The sequence below is a fragment of the Monomorium pharaonis genome, chromosome 5 (genome assembly GCF_013373865.1).
Source record: "Monomorium pharaonis isolate MP-MQ-018 chromosome 5, ASM1337386v2, whole genome shotgun sequence".
Lineage (NCBI taxonomy): Eukaryota > Metazoa > Arthropoda > Insecta > Hymenoptera > Formicidae > Monomorium > Monomorium pharaonis.
In genome coordinates, this window is record NC_050471.1 from 19811772 (window position 1) to 19836006 (window position 24235).

Consider the following 24235-nt stretch of genomic DNA (forward strand, 5'->3'; position numbering starts at 1 on the left):
CGCACACTGGATATTATCTCTTTAAATAAGATATACATATTTTACAGAAATATATTTCAAAAGTATATTTCACAGAATACTTCACCGAAATGTATATTTTGTTCTTACAAATAAATTTTTTTGTAACAAATAAATATCAAAGAAAACGTCACTAAAAATATTTAGTTTTCAATACTTCGCCATTTTTCTCTCAGTGTGTGTATTCTGTGTATGTTTTACATTTGTGCTGCACAAAAGTTCAAATCTTTCGACAATGAAAAATCATATCGAAACAAAATAAAATGCATTCTAAAACTTTTTAGTTTTAGAATGCATTTTATTTTGTTTCGATATGATTTTTCATTGTCGAAAAAATATCAACTTTTGTTGATATTTTTAAAGAGTATTAACAAAATTTAAAAAAAAGAATATAGTATCGATATTATAACATCATGAAAACCCTTAAAATCGTCATTTTTGGTCTCTTTGAGATTATTTTTTTCAAAATTGTAATATGATAGCCAAATTTTGATGACGGATTGGTGTCCAGCAGGCAAAAATAAGTCGGAAATGATTATCCATATTCGTGTTACAAAAATAGTGTCGAACAGGGTATTTATATGATTTTGTATATATCGAAGAGCGTTTTAAAAAATAATATGGTATATTAGTCGTGCATATGTCAAAAGATGTTATAAAACTCTAACTTGAACTTTTATTTTCTTAAAAACTACGCAATCAATCGATTTAAAATTTTAATTAATATACTATTTGTTTTTATTTTTTTTCACGAATAATATTTTATGTTTTTTAAATAAATAAAAATAAATAAAAAACATTTTGATTTTTCGTTGAGATCATACCTTTTTAAGACATTAAAATTGTATTTTAAATTTTGAAAGCAACGTGTGTTTTATTTTTTTAAAACCCTTCATAAGTTCTTAATTTTGTGTGTGTGTGTGTGTGTGTGTGTGTGTGTGTGTGTGTGTGTGTGTGTGTGTGTGTTTGATAAAACGTATTTCATAAATATATGCATTTTCTGACTTTTTAACACTGGAACAGTTGGTATTAAATACCTACTTCTACTTTTTTTACTTCTTTACATACTATTTATTATTTTTTTTAATTTCTTTAATTTAAATAATCAATGTGAAAATAAAGAACAAAATCAAACAAAAATTACATTAATAGTTTTTGTAATTTTATCTAAAAATTTGAAACCCGTTATTTTGACGAGTTTGTTTTAATTAAATAAGTCCTTTATATTTCAGAACATTAAATTATAGAAAATTTAGAGAAAAATAGAATTTTTCTACAAATTAAAAAAAAATACTATATTATAGTAATTTAAAATAGACTTTAATATAGTCCTGTAAGTATTCTATTCAGTAATTAGAATTTATCAAGTGCACTAATCCGTCCTACATTCGAGTCTTCAAAGGCTGCTTTACCTTTTACTTCTCTCATTTACTGTATAGTATCTACATGCAACGTGGCTTACCGAGAGGAAAGAATGGCTCCAGCGGGAAATCGTGATGCGTGTCCGAGAGGTGCGCGTTGGATGTAGCAGCACTTTCATTGTTTTTCGATGTCTCGACGTGAAAAGGTGCAAGCGATTTCATACGTTACCACAAGCACTAACTGGTGTACCCATCGTCGCCAAAAGACGAAAGCGATTTGAATACTCTGTGAAGTAAGTGTTCTTTCTTTAAAATTACAAATTTTAACGAATTACAAATTCAAATACGTGTAAGCGAAAATATACGCGTTGGTACAATTGGAGCGACAAAAATGTCCGAGAGAAAGAAATGTCTCTTGATAGCACGATAGCACTTTCAGCTTTGTAAAATTTTAATTAAGTTTCAAATAATTTTAATAATATCACAATCAACTTTTTTAAATCTTTCCTTCTGTTTCATTTTTCGGCATACATACTTGAAAAGAAAATATTAATTTTTTATTATTTAAATTTGTATTAGTTTAATATTCAGATTTACTAGAAAATTTATAAATAATTGGAATATTGTGAATAACAGTATTGAAAGAAGAAAATATTGTTTGATAACAATATGCCTTTTATCACAATCTATTTTAAGTTTGCATCTTAATTTAAATTTAAATAAAAATGTGTATAAAAGATATTAAACACATAAAATAAAATCATATAAAAATCATATGAATAAGTTTTATGTAAAGAAATGTGATCAAGCATATATAGACTTAATAAAAATTTAAAGATTTGTATGATGATGTAGACTTTTTTCAAGTCTACAAGATTATTTGGGGCAAAAACGAAAATTCTCGAAAGTTACAAGATATTGTATTATTGATAAAGAATACACAAACTGTATAATCCTGTGTATATTTTTAGACTTTTTATAATAATTTAGGTATAGTAACGTTATAGAGGCGAATTGTTTAAACACTGCAAGTATCTGTTGAATATGGCCAAAATGGCTAACGAAGCGCGAGAATGATAACGGGATGAATGGTGTTGAATTCTACATTAGCATACAAGGATGAACAATGCATTTCATCATAGCAACATCGTAGGGTCTTGCAACTTTTAATTCGCTGCATGGTTTGTAAATAATAAACGTAATATAATGTACGACATATGACATATATGACACACACACACACACACACACACACACACACACACACACACACACACACACACACACACACACACACACACACACACACACACACACACACACACACACACACACACACACACACACACACACACACAAACACACACACACACATTTGTGATAATAGATAATTAGTTAATTAAAGAATTAGATATATTAATTTTATGTATTATATACGAATTCGATTGAATGCAGTATATACTGATGCACATTAAAATTGTACTAAACAACGTAAAAATATGTCGTGATGTGAAAAGTGATATTATTTTTATACTTGGGTTAGATTTGTGTACAGCAGCTTTAATGTACACCCGTGCGTAACATAAGTTCATTATTAAATTTTGAAATAAATTTGTAACTCAACTATATATACTCGGTAAAAAAATGCATATACAATTAAACATAAATATAAATATTTATATTATTATATGTGAAATATGTCTACATATTTCTTTTTTTATATAATCTTTATTTATATCTAATAAACAAATGTTGCACGCAATATGTTAGCAGATTGACAAAAGATTTCGTCACAAGTTGCTATTATGAATTGGCATTCATATTTTAATATTGTAATATGCCAACTAACAGATTTACTGACGGATGCTGCTAATAGAATCTAACAGAAAGTAAGATCTAACTGACAGTAGAAATTGAACAGAATCTGCGAACAAACTAATAACATTAAAAATCGAACCATTAAAAATTAGTAACATGCTCTGTTGAAAATCTATCTCTGCAGGCTTTGCTATTTGAGCATGGGCGTACAGGATTTTTTTCATGTGGGGCGGAGAGAGTTTATCGATTCTGTTAACATATATAGTAGCAATTTTTTGTCTTAATGCATTGCTTGTTTAGATATTATAGAGCTTAGAATATTTTCTCATTCCTGATTTTTAGTAAAAAAAATATTAGATTTTGTTATAGCTTTTAAAATCATAATTTTCAAATCATAACTTTTATTTCTTTTTTGAAGAACGTAAAGCAAAGTATAGTTATTAAAAACAAAAATAAATGTAGATTTTTAATATTATTATTAATTTTAATACTGTTATTATTACGTACAAAATAATTGTGGAATATAATGGAAAAGAATCTTTTAAAAATTTCAGTAAACATAAAAAGGTTTTCTGTATAAAATATACTTTTTGTGTAAATATATTATTAAAAATGTCATAAACTGATATGATAGAAAAAGAAAAATAGGTAAACATGTAAGTTAATAAGATTTACCAAATTATTCGACGAGTTTTCTCACAAACGATTTAATATTTGATGATCATTTTAAAATTAGTAATTATTCAGCGAATTAATGCAAGCCAATGTACCTAAGAGACACAAGGTGTCGCTATTTGCGTTCAGTAAATAAAATCTTGGTCAAGGGCCAAGCTTTTACTTAATAAATTTGAATACAAAGCGCATATCTTTCATTTTAAAAAGTCGAAATATTTCCTTATGTATAAAATTATGTAAACATTAGCTTTAACTAACGAAAATTCCAGAAATTATTCTTAATGTCATAATGAGGAGAAAATAATATTTTACGTAATACAAAAAACTTTATTCATAGTTAAAAGGAAAATCGTATTCTATATTTAAAAATGAAAAATAAATAATAAATTTTGGGAGGAAAGGATTTAAAACTTCCAATAGGTATACGCATGCATCTGGATATATAAAATAATAAGGAAGAGTTAAATAATAGATGGATTTTTGTATTATTGTTAAATAAGAAATAAAATTTAAGAAAAAAATTGCCAAGACATAATTATATATAATAATAATAACAACAAAAATGTATAAAATTGTATATGTGTGTAATTATGTATAAAATATATGATCTAATGTAATTGAAATGTTACATTTTGAAAGAAAGATGATGTAAACTTGTTTTTCTAATTATTTTTCAATTATTTCTTCTATAGTTATATAAACACAATATATACAAGAAAAAATGTGTACTATACATAAACCTATTTTATATACAATTATATATATATTTAATTACGTACAAACTTTTAATAAAAAAAAGTTTAATAACTTTAAAATTATATTTATTATAAAATGAGGAAGAGATAATTTCTCTAAAATAAAAAATGTTAATAAAATACTTATCCTTTCATTACTCTGATTTTTCAAAGAACTAATTATGTCAAAGATGGCATTAACAGACTTATAGATTTATATCGCTTCGTCACGTGCTACAATTACCGTTAACGAGATATCCAAAACATCATACTTCCTAGTTTCACACAATTCGATTGTTGTTGGCGACAAGCGGAATGAAGACGCTTTCATGCTCTGTTTCGGCGCGTCGAGTTCACCGAGTTTCTACAGGATATGCCTTGGGAGACATTTTAATGGCGCGACATAGGCGGATGCACGCAAATCCGTTACTGTATGATTCAAAATATAAAAAATTGTCTAATGTGTCTTTAATTACGAGACATCGCATTCTTTCCATGTTACTTATTATCATTGCTGATGATTAGTTGCAAAAAAATAGAAACTTATGCCCTTAATTAAATTCACCGCTAGATATAATTCAGTAAATTTTTTTCTACACCGTTAAATTTAATTAACAGAATTGTTTAATTTGTCGCAGGTAATGCAGTTCAAACAGCCGGCAATTTGGTTATTTGAGCTCTTGTCGATCGGTTTCGTACATACCGGTATTAGTGATTGGGACGCGTGTAGTGGACGATTGGAACGCGCGTTGGACGCATTGTACAAAGATTCTACTAGAAGAAACAAGTTAGACGAAGAAGAAGCCGGAATGTTGTATCAGCGCGAATTACATTTTGTTCCTCTGGAAATGTCTATCTCCCATATGACTGTGAAGGTAAAATTCTCTCCAAACATTAAAATATCTTTCTTCTTTCATTTACTTTAATATGACAAAAATTGTATTTCTTATTACAAATTTTTTATTTATATTTAATTGTATTCGAAATTTTTGAATATCTGATTACACTGAAAAAACGATTTTTTTTAAACACTAAAACAAGGATAATTATTTCTGGTTTTTTAGATGTGGAAAATCAACCAGAATTTTACTTTTCACACAAAACATTAATTTGCACATAAACTTTATTCTGTACCCTTATTATGTACTGAAAATAAAAATACAAAATTTTCCCACAAGTCTAATCAATCAAACAATAATAAGCGTAAATGAAATAATTCTATTTGTGTAGAATTAACGGAATAGATTCGTTCAACACAATTATAATGACTTTTCCATTCCGATACAGAACATTTCTTCCACTGATAAACTCTATTTTAAATATATAATAGTAAAAAAAGAACTTTAAAAAAATATATATTAATTTATAAGAAGGAATTTAAGCATCATAGTAACGTACGTAAGTCCAAGGATAATAATAAAACGACCACTAATACCGACAACATAACTATTCCATATGCTAAAGGAGCAATAACGTTAGTCGTGCGTTGAGAGATTGTGGATTCGACATTCTATACACGAAGAGACTAGACTGCGTGTTATAAAAAGAGGAAAGGATAATTAAAATTCGGATAAACAGACAGAAATTGTGTATAAAATTAACTGCTTGGATTGCACTGCCACGTATACAGGACAAACAAAGAGACATCTAGAGACCCGAATTAAAGAGCACAAAGCCGATATTAAGAAGCACGTTGATAATTATTCAGTAGTAAGTGAACACTGTGTATTTCAAGACCATGAATTTGATTGGTCTAATCCGGAGATTTTACATATAAAAAAACATACACGTAAAAGAGAGATAGCAAAAATGTTCTTTATTAAGAAGCAGAATAACACGATAAATTTGCAAAGAGACACAGATCTTTTGACCGGGATATATGATAGAATAATAAAAACAATTTAGATATTTTGTATCTTTATCACAGGTTAACCGTTGTTTGTCCGTTGCCCAGTGAGAACGTGCTTCCTAAGAACGAGTTGAAACTATTGAATCTGACGAATTTGACAAATTAATATGTACGATTGTATATCTCACACGACACACAAAAAACACGTAAGATTGTAAGCTCTGAATTTTTTAACTTACAAGGGAACTGACGGAAGTGTCCCTTACCGATTTTAATCCTCTGACTGCACACTATCAAAAAGTTACGTTCACTGCACACATGGGTACACGACATCCGGGAAACTTTGACGATTTGTATTTCGAGTAAAAATCGACGAATTTTAATCCATTTTTTTTTAATCCTAAGGAAAATTTCTCAGAATTGTGATAAAATAGGTTAGAAAATCGTATGTATAAACTGGAAAGAGATATATTCAATAGACAGACAATAAATCAAAAAATTTTGTATAAAAAATTGTTTTTTTTCAAATGGCTGCATTTTGTAGAAAAAAAAGAAAAAATACTTCAAAATATGGTAATTGGAAAGCTGAAGAGTCATATTTTAAGAATCTATTATCAATTTTTTTTATTTGTACCAAAAAGTATGTTTTTTTTTTTTTTTTAAGATATTCACTATTTTCGATCTGACGGTTAATATCGTAAAATCGAAATCATCGAAATATTTCTGAATAAAACGACAACAATTATTGTTTTCATTATTATTTATTGTTTATTTAACTCAAATATAAAGAAATGAAAGTTCAACTATTTACTCTTCGTGTATTCACTTTTCTAGAAACATACACAGAAAATAAGGAAATATTTTTGTTAAATCAAAAAGATTTACTTGAACGAAGATTTATTTCAAAATTTTATATAATTTAACCAAGAAAATAATATTCTTGTTACTTAAGAATAATTTTCTTGAATGCAAAAGAAAAAATATCGGATAAAGATACTACATGTCTAAATCGAAGATTACAATTTTTTTAGACTAAAATTATCAAAACAATTATATCATATTTTTAAAATAATACTTATAGTATTGAAATAAGATTATAATATTTTGAAATTCAAGATTTTCAAATTCTTCTAATAAGATTATATATTGTTGCTTACATATGAAACAAGGATCGCGTTAATTTGAATACATAAGTTTCAATTTGAGAGTAATTTTTTTCCGTGTACAAAAATTAATTTGTCATACACGAAAATATACTTCACTAATGTTCTCCTACTTGGTTTATTTAAAAAAAAGTAATTTATAGTTGAATGCAATTACTTTTACTTACATTTCAAATTTCCGCTCTGCACAATTTTGTAACGTTCGCTGCACACTGGGGTGTATCACACCCAGAATCAAACTTCCATTCATGCTGCTGCAAGCACTAAGCGAGTAATGATTAGATCAAGCACGCATAAGATAAAAGGGACATCCAACTTTTTTCTTTCCCATGTTCTATCTCCCCACTACTGCTCGTTATAAAATGGCGCACGTTTGAAAATCGGCCTGGGTGTGGCTAACCCACTGTGCAGTCAGAGGGTTAATGCGTTTTGGATATGTTGTAGAACATAAAAAAATATTAAACTCTTTTTTTAGCGGCGTATCTCGACGTTTAGGGGTTGAAACCACCCCTCGAAAATAACGCATTTTTTTGTTTTTGGCAAATATCTTTGAAAATATAAGGTTTATGAAAAAATGTTTTATACAAAAGTTTTATGGCATACTCTTCACAATGGTGTAATATTTTTTAAAAATTTCAAATTTTTAATTTACCCTCACCCCCGCCCTCTTTTTTTGCAACATTTTAAAAATTTTGTAAGGACAAAAATTAAAAAGCATTAAAAGCTGAATCCATTCATATACAATAACATATAGGTTCCACTATTCCCAATTATTGGCAAAACGAGATGATAATCTCGTGCTATAGGCGCCGCGCTAGAAATAGTGTTGCGTTATTTCTTTAGTCGCGTCACACTCAATAATTGCCTCTTCTGCGTATAATTTTATATTAAAATATAAAACGGATTAATCTTAATTACATAATACCCGAAGTATTGCACGATATAAAGCATAAATGCATATATATATATATAACAAAAGTAACATATACGTGTATGTGCGTACATACATTTTCATTATTACAAATGCGAATATAGATTAATATAAAGCAAAATATACTTTTAATATTAAAAAATACAAATATAATATAACAAAATATCATATCAAGAGAAAAGTATAAAATATAAACTCCCGGGAAAAAAAGTTTACATCTAATTATGTATAATTATATCATATTATATATAATTACATATAATAAGATCAATTTATACATTAATTTATATTTAATTATATCAAAATATTTATAACTTTATATAAAATTATGCAACATTATATTTTTGAGTGGATAATTAGATATAATTGTATCGAAATATTTATAACCCTATATTGAATTATACAACATTTTATTAAAATTACTTTTCGAGTAAATAAATATATATAATTATATCAAGATATTTATAAACCCATATTTAATTATACAGCATTATATTAGAATTATTTTTTGATTAAATAATTATATATAATTATATCAAAATATTTATAACTCTATATCATATTATTCAAAGTTATATTAGAATTTTTTCAATTTAAATTATATACAAATTTATATATAATTGTATCAAATTAGATATAATTATATATATACTTTTATGTTTGATTAAAATATATGTATATAATAATGTGTTTGCATTAAATTCGCATAAAAATACCATTTTTATATTAGAGAATAAGTAATTTTATTTTCATATATGTATGCGCGCGTGCACAGAGTTTATCGTTCACATAATTAAAGCACAGAGATAGCATAGAGATAGCACAGAGATTAAAAAAAAAAACTCAATAATATATATATCATCAATTATGAATTCTTTTTGAGATGCAAAAAGAATTATTTTTATAAAAAAAGATCTCAAAAAGAATTGATAATTGGTGACATAATTGGTGACGTACAATTGAATTCTTTTTGAACTCTGTGCTATCTGGGAAGATTAATTTCTATTGCATATTATAAGTTTTATAATTTATAATATTTTAAAATTTCAGACAAATTCTAATTAAAAATTTTTTTTATTAATAATGTTGATTTATTTTATTGCAAAATTTGAGCAATATTTTTTTATATATGTATAAAATATTTTATATAAAAATGTTTATGTAAATAAATACAAGAATAAATAAATAATCTTCTATTCATAAAAATATATTTTAATTTACCATATTTATCACAAAAATGTGATTCATTAAATGGGACCCATTAAAAATTTGATCTAATTGTATTTAAAAACATATAATTATATCTAATTATGTGTACATATTGTTACACGCACTCCCGATCGAAATAAATTGAAACACCTCTGAGAACTCACACTACTCTTTAATGTAACACAAATACAAGAACACAGTAATTGAATGCCAAGAAATACGTCCGAACAGTTTGACAGCTCGGAATCAAGTCGCAAAGGCACTTGTTTATAAACAGCAGCCCGTCGTCAAGGAACGCCACGCGGCCTACTCAGTAATCGTCCAGCAGCGCGGGCGTAACAGTATACACTGAGAGAAAAGTGTCTTTTTGCAATTATAATTGCACAGTAAAATAATTATAATTGCAAATATCATTTTTATAGTTATTATTGCTATAATATTAGTGTAAATAACCATATATGTATAGTTGTGCCAAACACAGTAAAAATTTTACTATAATTTATAATAATTTAAAATAATAATATAGTAGAATATCAAATAGAAATAGTCAATCGAATTAACCATTTTTATATAATAAATGCAATCACAATTATGGTAAATGTAATTAAATTCCTAACATTCTATATTATATAAATTTAAAAAGTATGTAGTTCGCGGATTGCCGCTAGGCGACGCACGCGGCACCTTTCTCCTAATGCAATTTACACTCCATAGGCTACATAAGCAGACCACCCACGGTGACAGAAACCGGATTAACCTATCGTAGTGAGCTTTCGGGACATATGTATTTTTTATTACATCTTAGCTGTCATTGCTAAATTTTAGTTTCGGTAACGAATCCTTTTTAAGAAAATTTATTAAATCCGAAAAAACTTTCTCTCTGCCCGGGAAAAAATGTATATATCTAATTATATATAATTTTGTATAACTTTGTAGATCTAATTAGATCTAATTAGATCAGGTCAAAATCCATACATAATTAGATCTACAAAGTTATACAAAATTATATATAATTGGATACATACATTTTTTCCCGGGCTGCAATAACTATTTGCATAATAATGTTATTTATATGCACACTATATGCACATAGCACACTTTAATAATAAAAATAATATAATATAATTTAAATTAATAAGTTTGTAATATTAATTAAAACATATTATGAAGAAAAAATAAAAGAAAGAATAAAGGAAAAGGAAAAAAAGGTTGGAATAATTGTTACAAACATAATTTTATACAATAAAAATTTTTATTAGGCAGAAGTAAAAGAATATCAATATTTGTTGCATGGGTAAGGAAAACTACTAAAATCTTACCAGTGTTAATAATCTAGAAACACATCTTTTTTAAAGAAATCAATACAGAATTTATTTATATATGTCTTCCATTTATGGCACATAAGTATTACAAAGATGATGTTCATGAAAAAAATGTGTTATACAAAGCGATTTTCTACACCAAGAACAAGTTATTATGGCTATTTCGTCACAAAGATTGCATTTTACTTTAAAATTCTTTTTAAAACAAAAGTCTACTGGTCTTTCAAATTCTATCGGTATAGCCTGCAGGTATTCATCGTTTACATTCTGTACGTATCCACTTTTAGTCCACGCATATTTAAATACATTTTGAAATCTGGGCGACGAGAATTGATTGTGTGTTAATGATTGTAATTTCAATATATTATTTCTATTATGAAGATCTAAAGCCAGATCCAACAACATAATAGTATCAGAGAAGTATTTAATAAAATTTTTCCACAACCGAAATCCGTATACGTCTAATGGCTGTATTTTTCCCGTTGTACCGGCCGGAATAGTTAGGAAAATAATCTCCGTTGCAGAATCTGGTTTAGTTTCTGAAATTATGTTAGGACAATATCCACTCCACGAATCTAACAACAATACTGATTGTGGCCTGACATTCGGAAAAATACTTCCTTTAGCCAAGTTTTAACATGATTTGATGTTAATTTGCCTGATTTTGAAGTCGTAACAAAGATATTAGGCGCGTTGTATAATGTTTCTTATACTCTCGGACCAAATGTTCCTGTAATTTCCTTTAATACTATAAAAAGAGGTGATAATAATCTGCCATCAGCCGAAATAGTCGGTTGAATTGTATAGCTATTGTGGTTGCTGATATAAACTGTACTACAGATTCTACCTTTTTAATATCTTTTTGAGCTAAAGTACGACAAAAATAAAATTCTAACTGAAATCCACTCTTATCCGAATTATAAATACTTTCCCCACCGTATCGATTAATATAATATTTTACATTTGTAATAAATGTATCGCATTTATTTTCTAAATCAGGTTTTGATAGTAGAGACCTTTTTGTAACAAATTTTGTTATTTTTCTAGACACAATATTATGTGTTTTTTTAAATTTCTATACCCATCTTTCTGAAGCTTTGAATGCCGCATTTTCTATTTCTTGTGCTCGAAAAGCCCATCGAGCGATGTCAATGTCATGAATGATGATTTTTCTTTCAAGTGTTTTATTAAAATGGTCTAATGTGCAATCAGAATTTTTTTTTTAATTTTTCCAGCCTACCACCTTGAATGATTTGGTTTTTCCATCGTCGTAATTGTCGTATCGATGTAACTTTTTTAAATTTTTGCCTAACCCCTTGAAGCAATCTTAGTTTTGTCTTATCGCTTTTCCAGTATTCCACAGCTTGCCTTTTATAATCAGTTGATATTGTTTCTTCAACTGAATCGCAAATCACTTCTTCTGGAATATAGATTTTCTCTTCATCTGCCTCTAATAAATCCATTTTTTCTGCTTCTGGAACCTCAAACTCATCGTGAAAATCTATAGTTTCTTCCTCGTCAAATTGAAATTGGTCATTATTTTTTACTTCCAATGGCATATGTTCAATTTTTACATTCATTCGTCTTTCCTGCGAAGTTATCGGAGTATTCGGATAATCCATACCATTGAAGGTTATCATAAGTACAAATATCACATTATATGGATTAAATTGAAGCATGCTGAAATATTAAATATATATCTCAATTATATAGGTACTTATAATTCTTTATACACGTAATGTCTTAAGTATTTCAATAAACAAAAGGTAAAAAAAACCACCAATTCGACTAACATAAAATTTAAATTTAATTTTATATCATTATAACAAGAAAATTATACAATTCCTTTTTTAATGTGTAAAATACAGTTTGTACTTTGCGAAAATTATTTACTTTATCGAATATATATTCGCAGAATTTTTTAAAAGCAAAAATAAAACCAGGGGCACAGTAACTGGTCGGGACACAGTAATCGAGGCTTTTAGCTGATATTTTAATTCTTGCTGCATTCGTTTCTGTTTTTCATATATTATTATATTGCATTATATGCACATATAGTAATAATTTAACGTATTTTTATAATTTCAATAATATTAAAGTAAATAAAGACAAAAGAGTAAAAAGTAATACAAATTAAAAACAGATACTTACATGTTCACAAAAGAACAATACTTTTGACAATACACTATCTAATATACTTGTCCACATTACCAACTACGAGCTGGAAAGGCAGCTTCCCGTTATGTTTATATACATTTATACGGATGTACATTTTGCACACGACACGAATGTAACCGGCAGAAATAATGTTTCTTGGAGTCCAGCGCGGCGATCATCCACACACACGAAGGGCCGTACGTGTGCTAGGCGCGCGGCGAAGTGAAAACGGGGAGGAGCAAAAAAAGTGGGGATCGCGCCGGTGTTACACCCTTCACCAACGCCGCACGCTCAAGAAGGATAGAGTTATGTTGAGTAAGAAGACGTAATACCGATTCGCCGGTGTCCAACATCTGTTTCACTCGCACTCGATACTAATGACATCTCTTACTTGAGCGCGAGTGAAATGAATATTGGACACCGGCCAATCGGTATCACGTCTTCTCACTCATCATAATTCTATCTTTCTTACATTTTGCACACGACATGGATATTGCATGCAACACAGGCGAATAAATGTAGCATGCAAAATATATATATTAATATGCATGTAATAGTCAGAATTATTTTCCTTTGTTTGTATTTTTAATATTAATTGAACTGATTAATCTTTGTGCAAACGCTACCTCGGATTTTTTTAAATATACTTGTGCTTGCAGAGGTAAAATCATCTCTATTCTAATTCTTATTTTAATTCTTGCAATACCGTACACATACGCATATATGTTATTTCTGTTATACATATATATATATATATATATATATATATATATATATATATGCATTTATGCTTCATATCGTGCAATACATCGGGTATTAGGTAATTAAGATTAATCCGTTTTATGTTTTAATATAAAATTATACGCAGAAGAGGCAATTACTGAGTGTGACGCGACTAAAGAAATAACGCAACACTATTTCTAGCGCGGCGCTTATAGCACGAGATTATCATCTCGTTTCGCCAATAATTGGGAATAGTGGAACCCATATATTATTATATATGAATGGATTCGGCTTTTAATGCTTTTTAATTTTTGTCCTTATAAAATTTTCAAAAAATGTTACAAAAAAAAGAGAGTGGGGGTAAGGGTTAAAAATTTGAAATTTTTGAAAAATATGATGCACCATTGTAAAAAATATAAAATCCCATAAAATTTTTGTATAGAACATTTTTTCATAAACCATATATTTTCAAAGATATTTGCCAAAAACAAAAAAATGCGTTATTTTCGACGGGTGGTTTCAACCCCTAAACGTTGAGATACGCCGCTAAAAAAAAATATGGGTCTAATATTTTTTTATGTTTTATAACAAAGCGCATTAAAATCGGTGAGGGACAATTCCGTCAGTTCCCTTGTTAATATAATGTTACCGTCTACATTAAATATTCGTTAATTTATTCTCCAGATTTTCGGGCATGTCTTGGACACAATGCCTTAAGTGTGGATTTGTATTAAAACGTTTATTACTTGATGAAGACCAAAAACTATGGTCGAAACGTCGTTGTAAAAAGTTTTTTAAATAAATTTAGTCAGTCGTGTCGAACAAATAAATTATTTTGATTATTTATTTACTGGCGAAGAGAAGACTCACATACATTAATTTACAAGAAAATTCTTAAAATTTTTTAATGAATTTTCTATGAATTTGATGCAGAATAAAATAAAAATCATAATACGTTTTTATTTCAAGGGGGGAGGGGGGGCGATTTTATTTCTTGAGATAAATAAATGGTCAAGTGCTGAAAATTTTCGTTAATCCTTCTACTTTTGAATGCCGTTCGGCAAATTTGGAAATGCAAAATGGCGGACCCAAAATGGTGGCCGAAACAAAAAAAGAAGGCATTATTAATAATATAAAATAACATTTGCACATTATTGGACTCTGAAAAAGACTGATTCAGGTGTCTTGATTTTAGGCAGTGTTGTTAACCTTAACTTAAGGGAGTTCCGCTGCTAAATTAAAATAAATAGATTTTTATGAAACTTTGTAGAGAAGTTCAAATTGATGATATAAATTATCTATCAAAATTTCAGTCAGGAAGCTGAACTAGCTAGTTATTCAGATGTTAAATATTTTATTAACATGAGCTCTTATGAGAATCGATAAATTTTCAGGATTTTTCAGTTTTTATTGTCGTATTAAATTTAGAAGTAATGAACAGATGTTAATAAAATTTTATAACAATACATCTTAGCTATCCAGAAAAGTGCTGTTAAATTTTTGAAACAATGCACTTGCTCGTTTGAGTAAAATAATTAATAAGATAAAAAAAGTTTACAATAATCGCAGGAATACAGCACGTAAGTGTGGTAAATGTGTGTTAGTGATGTAACATGAATTTTAAATTGTTGTATTTAGTTATCTAAGATAGTATAATAGTAAAGAATGTTTATTCTCAATAAAAAAAAATTATTTTAGTAATGAAGGTAGTACTTTATAGCTGAATTTTTTCTTATATTTATCATTATTAACTTTAGACCAGCAAAAAAAGGCAACAAAATGGTCATTTAAATATTTTATTTACTTGAACCCCTGTGCCCTTTGTTGTGCCAGGCCTGAGTAGAGGCTCCCTTAAAATACACGCTTGAGGCATTCATGCGCGAGTAGCGCTTCGGCCTTTGAGCCTAGAGCCGTAGTGGAGGAATGGTAGGCGTTGCTTCTGAAATTAACTCGGAAAGGACAACTAACTCCGAGCACTGATTTAATCCTAACAAGAGTTTTGTTTTCACGATTATTGTTTGATTAATTTTTGTTCAGACGCTTACAAACAGTCGTTCTCACGACTATCTCTCGCCTGTCGTTCTTACGACTACACTCAGAAAAAATTGTAGCACCAAATAATACAATTATGGAGTGCTCGTCTACAAATAATAGTACAAATAGGGGTAGAGATTGTAACAGTTCGCCTTTCCCGAATGTCTCGGACAGGTTCGTCGGGTACCAGGACTCGAGAGAAGGGGAGAAACCAACTTGTGCACACCGATATTGAATTAACAAACCTTTATTTTAAACCTTAGTCTACTTTATACATTTTTTAACCTACCTTATGTATTACTTAGTCTACAGGGATATATACAAAATACACAGCTTAGCCTAGTTACGTTAGCCGGATGGGAGCGCGCTAGTGCGCAACATCTTAGAACGCGGTCGCGACGCGTGATCGCCGGCGAGAACCGGGCGGCAGGGCGGCCAGGTGGCCTGCTCAGTCGACAGGACGGGACTGGTGTCTGGTCTAGATCGCGCCCGGCTTATATACCCGCCGGGGCGATCCCCACGCGCTCTTAGCTGCGTGGTGGGAATGGCTTCTCGTGGGGGAATTCTAGACTGTCGGGAAGGGCGTCCGTAGACGCCGAGTCCCGTAGTGGGGCGAATAGTCGGCCCGGGACTAGTGACGAATTGTAACATCACCCCCCCCCCCCACTTTTAGGGGGGGGGGGGCGCAGGTGGCAGCGGCCGGATCGCTCGGGGCTGACCCCGGCGATCGAAGCGGATTATCCATCGATCGCCGGTGTCAGTTACCCGATACTTTCGCCGCACGACGGCGGCGTGGAACGGTACTACTACCACCCTCCCGTTCGGTAAGGCCACACGTACCGGGAGGGGGTGGTGTGAACCGGACGGTGCGGTAGCTGTGTTTCGGCGGCGCTGGTGGTGGCGCAGTCGGTGGCTCCGGCAACGGTGCGGTCAGGGGCGCTGGTAGCAGCACAATCGGCGGCGGCGCAATCGATAGCGCCGGTGGCGGCGCGAGTTGCGGCGCGATGGCCGCGACGGGCCTTGGCGGCGGAGCGCGTGGCGCCTCTTCCACGCCGTCCCGGAATCCCTCTCCTCGTCGGAACTGAATGAGGTAATTTCGCCTCCAAACAGCCGCAGCATCAGGTTGCGTCGGCTTTCCATGCTGAAATGAGTTGTCGGATCAGGCGTGCGTCGCGCTTTATATAGGTGGTGGGGACCACAGTCGATTAGTTCGTGCTAGGTGGTGGGTGCGTGAGTGGGGGTACACTCCCTACTGACCTACTATGGTGGTTTTAGGGCGGGTTTCCATGTACCGCGGGTTTATTCGAAGTTAGTAGGGTAATACTTATCTGTATTGGGTGGGATGACCTTTCTACCCGTCGGTCAGTGCTTCCTCCTCCTCTGTGTCTGTGTTCCCCTCTTCGTCTACCGGGTCGGGCTTTAGATCCTGTACGTGGATTCGGCAATGCTATTTCCTCTGGCGGTCTTTGAGGTCCATGAATACGGGCGAGCTGATGCGCCGTATCTCCATCGGCCCGTCGTATTTTGGGGCTAGTTTTGCATTGATGGCGTCGCTTTTGCTCGACAATGTTCGGTCGCGTTTCCACACCAGGTTCCCTATCTGAGGACGCCACGCGCGCCGACGCAGATTATACTTTCGTTCCTGCCTGTGGAATGCTTGTGCCAGGTGGATTCGGGCGAGTTTATAGGCCTCCTCTAACGCTCGCCTGCATTCTTCCGGAGCCATTCCCTCTGCGGGTTGTTGATCCTCGGAGTGTGGTCGCGCCAGTTCCCTGCCGTGGATCAGGAAGGCCGGGAGTATCCGGTTGTTACGTGGTTCGCGGTGTTGATGGCAAACTATAGGGCTTGGCAAACTATAGGTGCTGGTCCCACTCGCGGTGGCGGTTTCCCATGTATTGCGCAATCATTGTCTTGATGGTCCGGTTGGCTCGCTTTACCGGGTTGCAGTGAGGTGCATATACTGGACTTTTGCGGTGTTTTATGCTAAACTCTGCCAGCAGCCGTCGGAACTGTCGTAAGGTGAATTGCGTTCCATTGTCGGAGACAAGTTGCTGGGGGCACCCGTGGCGCCTGGTGACTTCTCGGACCAGGACCGGGGCCGTTACTCGGCGGAGGGGCACCAGCTCAACCCACTTGCTGAATCGATCCTGCGCGGTTAGCAGCCAAGTGTGTCCTCAACTAGAGCGAGGAAGGGGGCCCACTAGGTCTATGGAGACATGGTGCGGTCACGGGTGTGGCGTGCATATAACCGGCGGGTTTGCGTTGAGCCACTTTATAGGCCAGGCAGGTAGGGCAGCAGCGCACATACCGAGCGATTTCCCGGCCAATAATATAGGCGTGCTATGCGCGCGATTGTCTTAGCTACGCCTAGGTGTCCGGCGGATGGCTCGTTATGGAGCCGCCGGAGCACCTCCGTTCGTCGACTTCGCGGCAGACACTTCTTCCATTGTTCACTGCCCGGTGTCTCGGTGAACTCCAGGTCATGGAGGAGGTGGCGATACAGTTTGTCGTGCCTACTTCGTAGTCCGGAAATCTGTCCGGGTGGTTTCGGACGTTGGCCATTGTGTATTCGTGCCAGCGGTCGATGGTCGCGGTGACGGCCCCTACTTGCAGCTCTCGGGAGAGGGCGTCCGCCACCTGGTTTTGTTTTCCCTGGCGATATCGGATCTCGAAATCGTATTGCTAGAGGTCAAAGAGCCAGCGGCTCAGTCGCCCCGTAGGTGCTTCCAGTTGTAGCCACTTGAGGGCCTGGTGGTCGGTCAGGACGGTGAATCGATAGCCCTCCAGGTAATCGCGCATGCGCTTGATCCCCCAGACCACAGCCAGGCACTCGAGCTCGGTTGCACTATAGTTGCGCTCGGCCTTGTTGAGCGTCCGGCTGGCGTAGGCGATAAGTTTTCCCCTTGTCCGTGGTCCTGGGTCAACACGGCTCCTAGCCCCTGGGTGCTCGCGTCGGTTTGCAGCAGGAAGGGCTTGTTGAAGTCCGGGTATGCTAGCACCGGTGCGAAAGTCAGGGCCTCCTTTAGAAGCCTGAATGCCCGTTCCTCCGCTGTTCCCCATGTCTAGCGTGCGTTCTTCCTAGTGAGCGCCGTGAGCGGGGCCGCCAAGGTGGAAAAGTCGGGGATGAATCTCCGGTACCAGCAGGCCATCCCCAAGAATTGACGCACCTTGCGGAGGGTCGTCAGTGTTGGCCATCCTGTGATGGCGCTTACCTTCTCGGGGTCCGTGTGTACTCCCCGTCGGTTTATGATGTGTCCTAGGTATCGTAGGCGGTCGCGGTCGCAGAAGCAGCACTTGTCGGGGTTCAGCCGCAGCCTGGCCTCTCGGAGCCGGCGGAAAACTTCGGCCAGGTGGTGCAGGTGCTCCTCGAAGGTAGCACTGGCGACGATAATGTCGTCGAGATAGACCAGGACGTTAGGCTCCAGCTCTGGCCCTAGTACGGTGTCCAATAGCCTCTGAAAGGTGGCGGGCGCGGAGTGTAGCTCAAAAGGCATGACCTTGAAGTGGAATAATCTCCCGGGTACTGTGAACACGGTAGCCGGGCGGCTTGCCGGGGTGAGCGGGATCTGCCAATATCCGCTCTTCAGATCCAGTGTCGAGAGGTACCTGGCTCCGCGAAGCTTATCTAACGTGGCGGTGATTTGGGGGAGAGGATAGGCGTCTTTCTCGGATACGGCATTAAGCCGTCGAAAGTGGATGCAGAACCGATGGTTCTCGTCCTTCTTGACGAGCACCACGGGCGAGTTCCAAGAGTTGCGCGAAGGCTCGATGACCCCTTCCGCCAGCATTTTGTCGATTTCCTGGTTGATCACACTTTGCATGGCCGGATTGCGTGGCCGGTACCGTTGCTTAATTGGAGGTCCGTGCTTGAGCCTGATATGGTGCTCTACTTTAGAGGTTGGTTTGTGTATCGTTTCAAAACGGGAGAGCTAAGAAGTGGCTAAGAAGTCGCGGAGTTGCATGATGTCGTCACTGGTCTGTTGGCGGAGCGCTCCGGCGGTCAGTCTCTTGATGATTCGTCCGTCCCTGGTGCCGGGCGGGGGCGGCGTGAGCGTCAGTCGTAGTTTACTCCACAGGTCGACTCCGATCAAGACCTGGCTTTCTAAGCGTGGTAGTATGGCGGAATGGTGCCGGTATGTTCTTCCCTGGATGCGTAATGGCAGGTGGAAAACTCCAGTGATGGGCACCGTTGTCCCATCGGCAAGATGTACATGTTCTTCCCTTGGTCCGGGACGAACCCGGTATCGGAAGAGCGGTTTGGCCGTTTCGTCGATTATGTACGACATCTCCTAGCCGGAGTCCAGGAGCGCCTGCAAGGTGCGACCGAGGGTTGTACTGAGTGCCGGGCTCGGTGACGGCCCTCCGCTCGTTTCCCGGTGGGTGACAATCTCTGGTCAAGACTCCGTCTTTCCCACACGGGGAGCAAAATTTCTTCGGTGGACGTTTGCAGTCTAACCGCGTGTGACCGCACTGTTTGCAGCGCCAGAAGTACTCCTCTCGATTGTACGTCATGGCGGTTGCGGCGGTCCCCTGGACGGGTCTAGACTCGGCGGAGTGTGCTTTACATCGCTGGTTGATCTCTTCGTATTGGGAGACCCGGGCGGTTAGTTCGGGTAGCGTAGTCTGGTCGGTAAGCTGTACGTACAGTTGACACTCTGGGTCCATGTTTTCGTAGAGCTGCTCTAACCGTTCTCGTTCGGAGTATCCTTCGGCCCGGCGCATCAATGTGCTTAATGCGGTGGAGTAGGCACGGAAGGCTTCGGCCGGTCGTTGACGGCGGTCCTGTATCTCTGCTCTGATCCGGCGTTGGTAACTTGGTGGTAGGAAGGCCGCGCGGAGCCTCTCGCATGTGGCCCATTGCCCGGTGTTATTTCTATGCCATAGGAGGGCGTCGCCTCGTAACAGATCTGGCAGTCCCAGTAGGAGGTGCTCCGTTTCTAGTCCGTAGCTGAGCCTTAGTTCTTCGGTCTGCTCCAAGAACGTGAGGGGATCTTTCCCATTAAAGTGATGGCCGCACTTTCGGATTTGATTAATGATCTTGATTCGTTCTACTGGTCCGGGTATCACCCTTGGGGTTTCCAGGCCGGCGGCTCCTTCCTGCATCGTCGGATTGGTTACTGGGGTGGTGGTTGGTCTGGTTGGTCTGGCACGTTGTCGTCGGGGCTAGATCGATATGGATCTCTGGAACGTCGGCGGTCTGGAAGACACCGGGGTTAGCGGTGTGGAATTGTCGTAGTTTCTTCCGGAGGGTGTCTAGCGGAACGGCGGTGTTTATTCCGTGTTGCTGGGCGAGTTGTAAGGCCTGCTATTTGGAGAGGTTATGAATCCACGAACTCATTCGGTATGGGCGCAAGCTGGGTACCCACTAAACTGGCCCCTGTTCGGGCGCCATGTAAGCGCCAGGTTTGCCTTTCCCAAACATTTCGGACAGGCTCGCCGGATACCAGGACTCGAGAGAAGGGGGGAAACTAACTTGCGCACACCGATATTAAATTAACAAACCTTTATTTTAAACCTTAGTCTACCTTATACATTTCTTAGCCTACCTTATGTATTACTTAGTCTACGAGGATATATATAAAATATACAGCTTAGCCTAGTTACGTTAGCCGGACGGGAGCGCGCTAGTGCGTAGCACCTTAGAACGCGGTCGCGACGCGTGGTCGCCGGCGATAACTGGGCGGCAGGACGGCCAGGTAACTTGTCCCGTTGGCGGAGACAAGGATAGCCGAATGCCGGCGAGAACCGAGTGGCAGGGCGGCCAGGTGGCCTGCTCTATCGGCGGACACAAGGATAGTCAAATGCCAGCGAGAACCGGGCGTCGGAGCGGTCCGGAGACCTGCTCAGTCGACAGGACGGGACTGGTGTCTGGTCTAGATCGCGCCCGGATTATATACCCGCCGGGGCGATTCCCACGCGCTCTTAATTGCGTGGTGGGAATGGCTTCCCGTGGGGGAATTCTAGACTGTTGGGGAGGGCGTCCGTAGATGCATAGTCCCGTAGTGGGGCGGATGGTCGGCCCGGGACTAGTGACGAATTGTCACAAGATAAATTGTAATAAATAAGTCTAAAAAATTGTTCTAAGAAACTTGTCTTAAATCAATTGACAAACTGCTTAAAGCTGTACAATATTGCAGTATTAACAAAGCCTAAAAGATGTTGTAAGTTAAAATAATTTTGTTGCAATTTATTGCATTTGTTGTGAAAAAAAAGTAGCGTTTGACTTAAAAAATTTACCACATTTAATAAAACTTCGCGTAACAACATGTTGTAAATGCTTATAGGCATATATGTAAACTATAATAATATACAGCTATACTATAATATTATACAGCTTTCAAAAAGTCCGTGGGCATCGCCGTTACACATGGCTCCTAAAAGAGATAACGCATGGAAACCCTGCGGCGATTATAGAAAACTCAACGCACGAACGGTACCGGATCAATATCCCATCTCGCACATCGAAGATTTCACGCACTCACTGGAAGAAAAGAAAATCTTCTCTACGCTAGATTTGGTCCGAGCATATAACCAGATCCCAGTGCACCCTCAAGATGTACTAAAAACGGCTATTACAACTCCGTTCGGATTGTACGAGTTCCTGTACATGCCTTTTGGACTCCGCAATGCAGCCCAAACATTCCAACGCTTCATCAACGAAGTCACGCACGGGTTAGACTTCTGTTACGTCTACATCGACGACATTCTGATAGCATCCAGCTCGGAAGAAGAACACTTAGAAGAACTGTTCAGCCGTTTTGATAATTACGGCATACAGTTAAACCCAGCAAAATGTGTGTTCGGGGCCAACGAAATCAAGAGTTCCTGAGATACTCCGTCTCGGCACAAGGAACTCAGCCATTACCAGAAAAAGTGCAGGCAATCCAAGATTTCAAAAAGCCGGAAACCGTAAAACAGCTGAGACAATTCCTGGGCACGTTGAACTTCTACAGGTGATTCATCCCAAGGGCAGCACAAGACCAAACCACGCTTCACGACGTGCTGAAAAGACCGAAGACCAAAGGAAAGACTCCGATTCAATGGACGCCGCAACTCGAACAAGCGCGCCAGAACTGCAAAAATAGCTTGGCGAGAGCAACACTTCTGGCACATCCAAAAATGGAGGCAATAATCACTCTGACGACGGATGCATCCGACACCGCGATGGGAGCGATAGTTCATCAGGAGATCAACGGAGAACGACAGCCCTTAGCTTTCATGAGTAAAAAACTCAACCAGGCGCAAACAAAGTACAGCTCATACGACAGGGAGTTACTAGCAATATACTCCGCCGTAAAGTACTTTTGACATCTCCTCGAGAGTAAGAAATTTTTACTATCTTCACGGACCACAAGCCTCTGGTATACGCTTTCCACCAGGACGTCCTCCGTAGCTCGCCCAGACAAGCACGGCACTTAGATTTCATTAGCCAATTTTCCACGGTGGCCGGTATTCAACATGTAGCCGGTAAAGACAACGTGGTGGCAGATACACTGTCACGCGTCGAATCTATTCAACAAGCCCCCGATTTCGAAGAACTGGCAAAGTCGCAACAAGAGGATCCAGAGCTGAAGAAAATACTCAATGGCACCACACAATCCTCACTCAAGCTGGTAGCAACGCAGATACCAGGCTCCACAACGATGCTATATTGTGACACCACAACGTCTGTCAAACGCCCATACGTCACGGGACCATACAGGAAGCAGATATTTCAAGCTCTGCATGGCCTGTCACACCCAGGCATCAAGGCAACAACGAGAATGGTGACACAACGCTATGTATGGCCTAGCATACGAAAGGACTGCCACACATGGGCACAAGCATGCATACCGCGCCAAAAAGCAAAAGTACACAAACATATAACTTCGCCCACCGGGAATTTCCTGGGACCTACAAGAAGGTTCAAACATATTCATATGGACATCGTCGGACCTTTGCCATCGTCCCGGGGATACAAATACTGCCTTACGATAATCGACAGATTCACGAGATGGCCAGAAGCAATACCAATCTCGGACATCACGGCAGAGACAGTACCCAAACAATTGCTAGTGCATTGGATTATTAAATACGGAACGCCGGCACGGATTACAACCGACCAAGGGCGGCAGTTTGAGTCCGAGCTGTTCAAGAAGCTGACGAAACTCACAGGATTCAAGCACCTCAGGACCACAGCTTATCACCCGGCAGCCAACGGGATGATAGAAAGGTTCCACAGGCAATTAAAGGCAGCAATCA

At 36.9% G+C, this 24235-nt stretch overlaps 1 protein-coding gene across 1 annotated transcript in view; it reads left to right on the forward strand.

The window, feature by feature from the left end:
• The first annotated feature begins 1342 nt into the window (after positions 1-1342).
• Positions 1343-24235, forward strand: part of LOC105830089 — a 105575-nt gene continuing 82682 nt past the window's right edge. The window contains exons 1-2 of the mRNA XM_036287049.1: positions 1343-1672; positions 5245-5481. Of these exons, the coding sequence (XP_036142942.1) occupies positions 5248-5481 (234 nt within the window). The 5' untranslated portion in view covers positions 1343-1672; positions 5245-5247. The remainder of the gene's footprint in view (positions 1673-5244; positions 5482-24235) is intronic.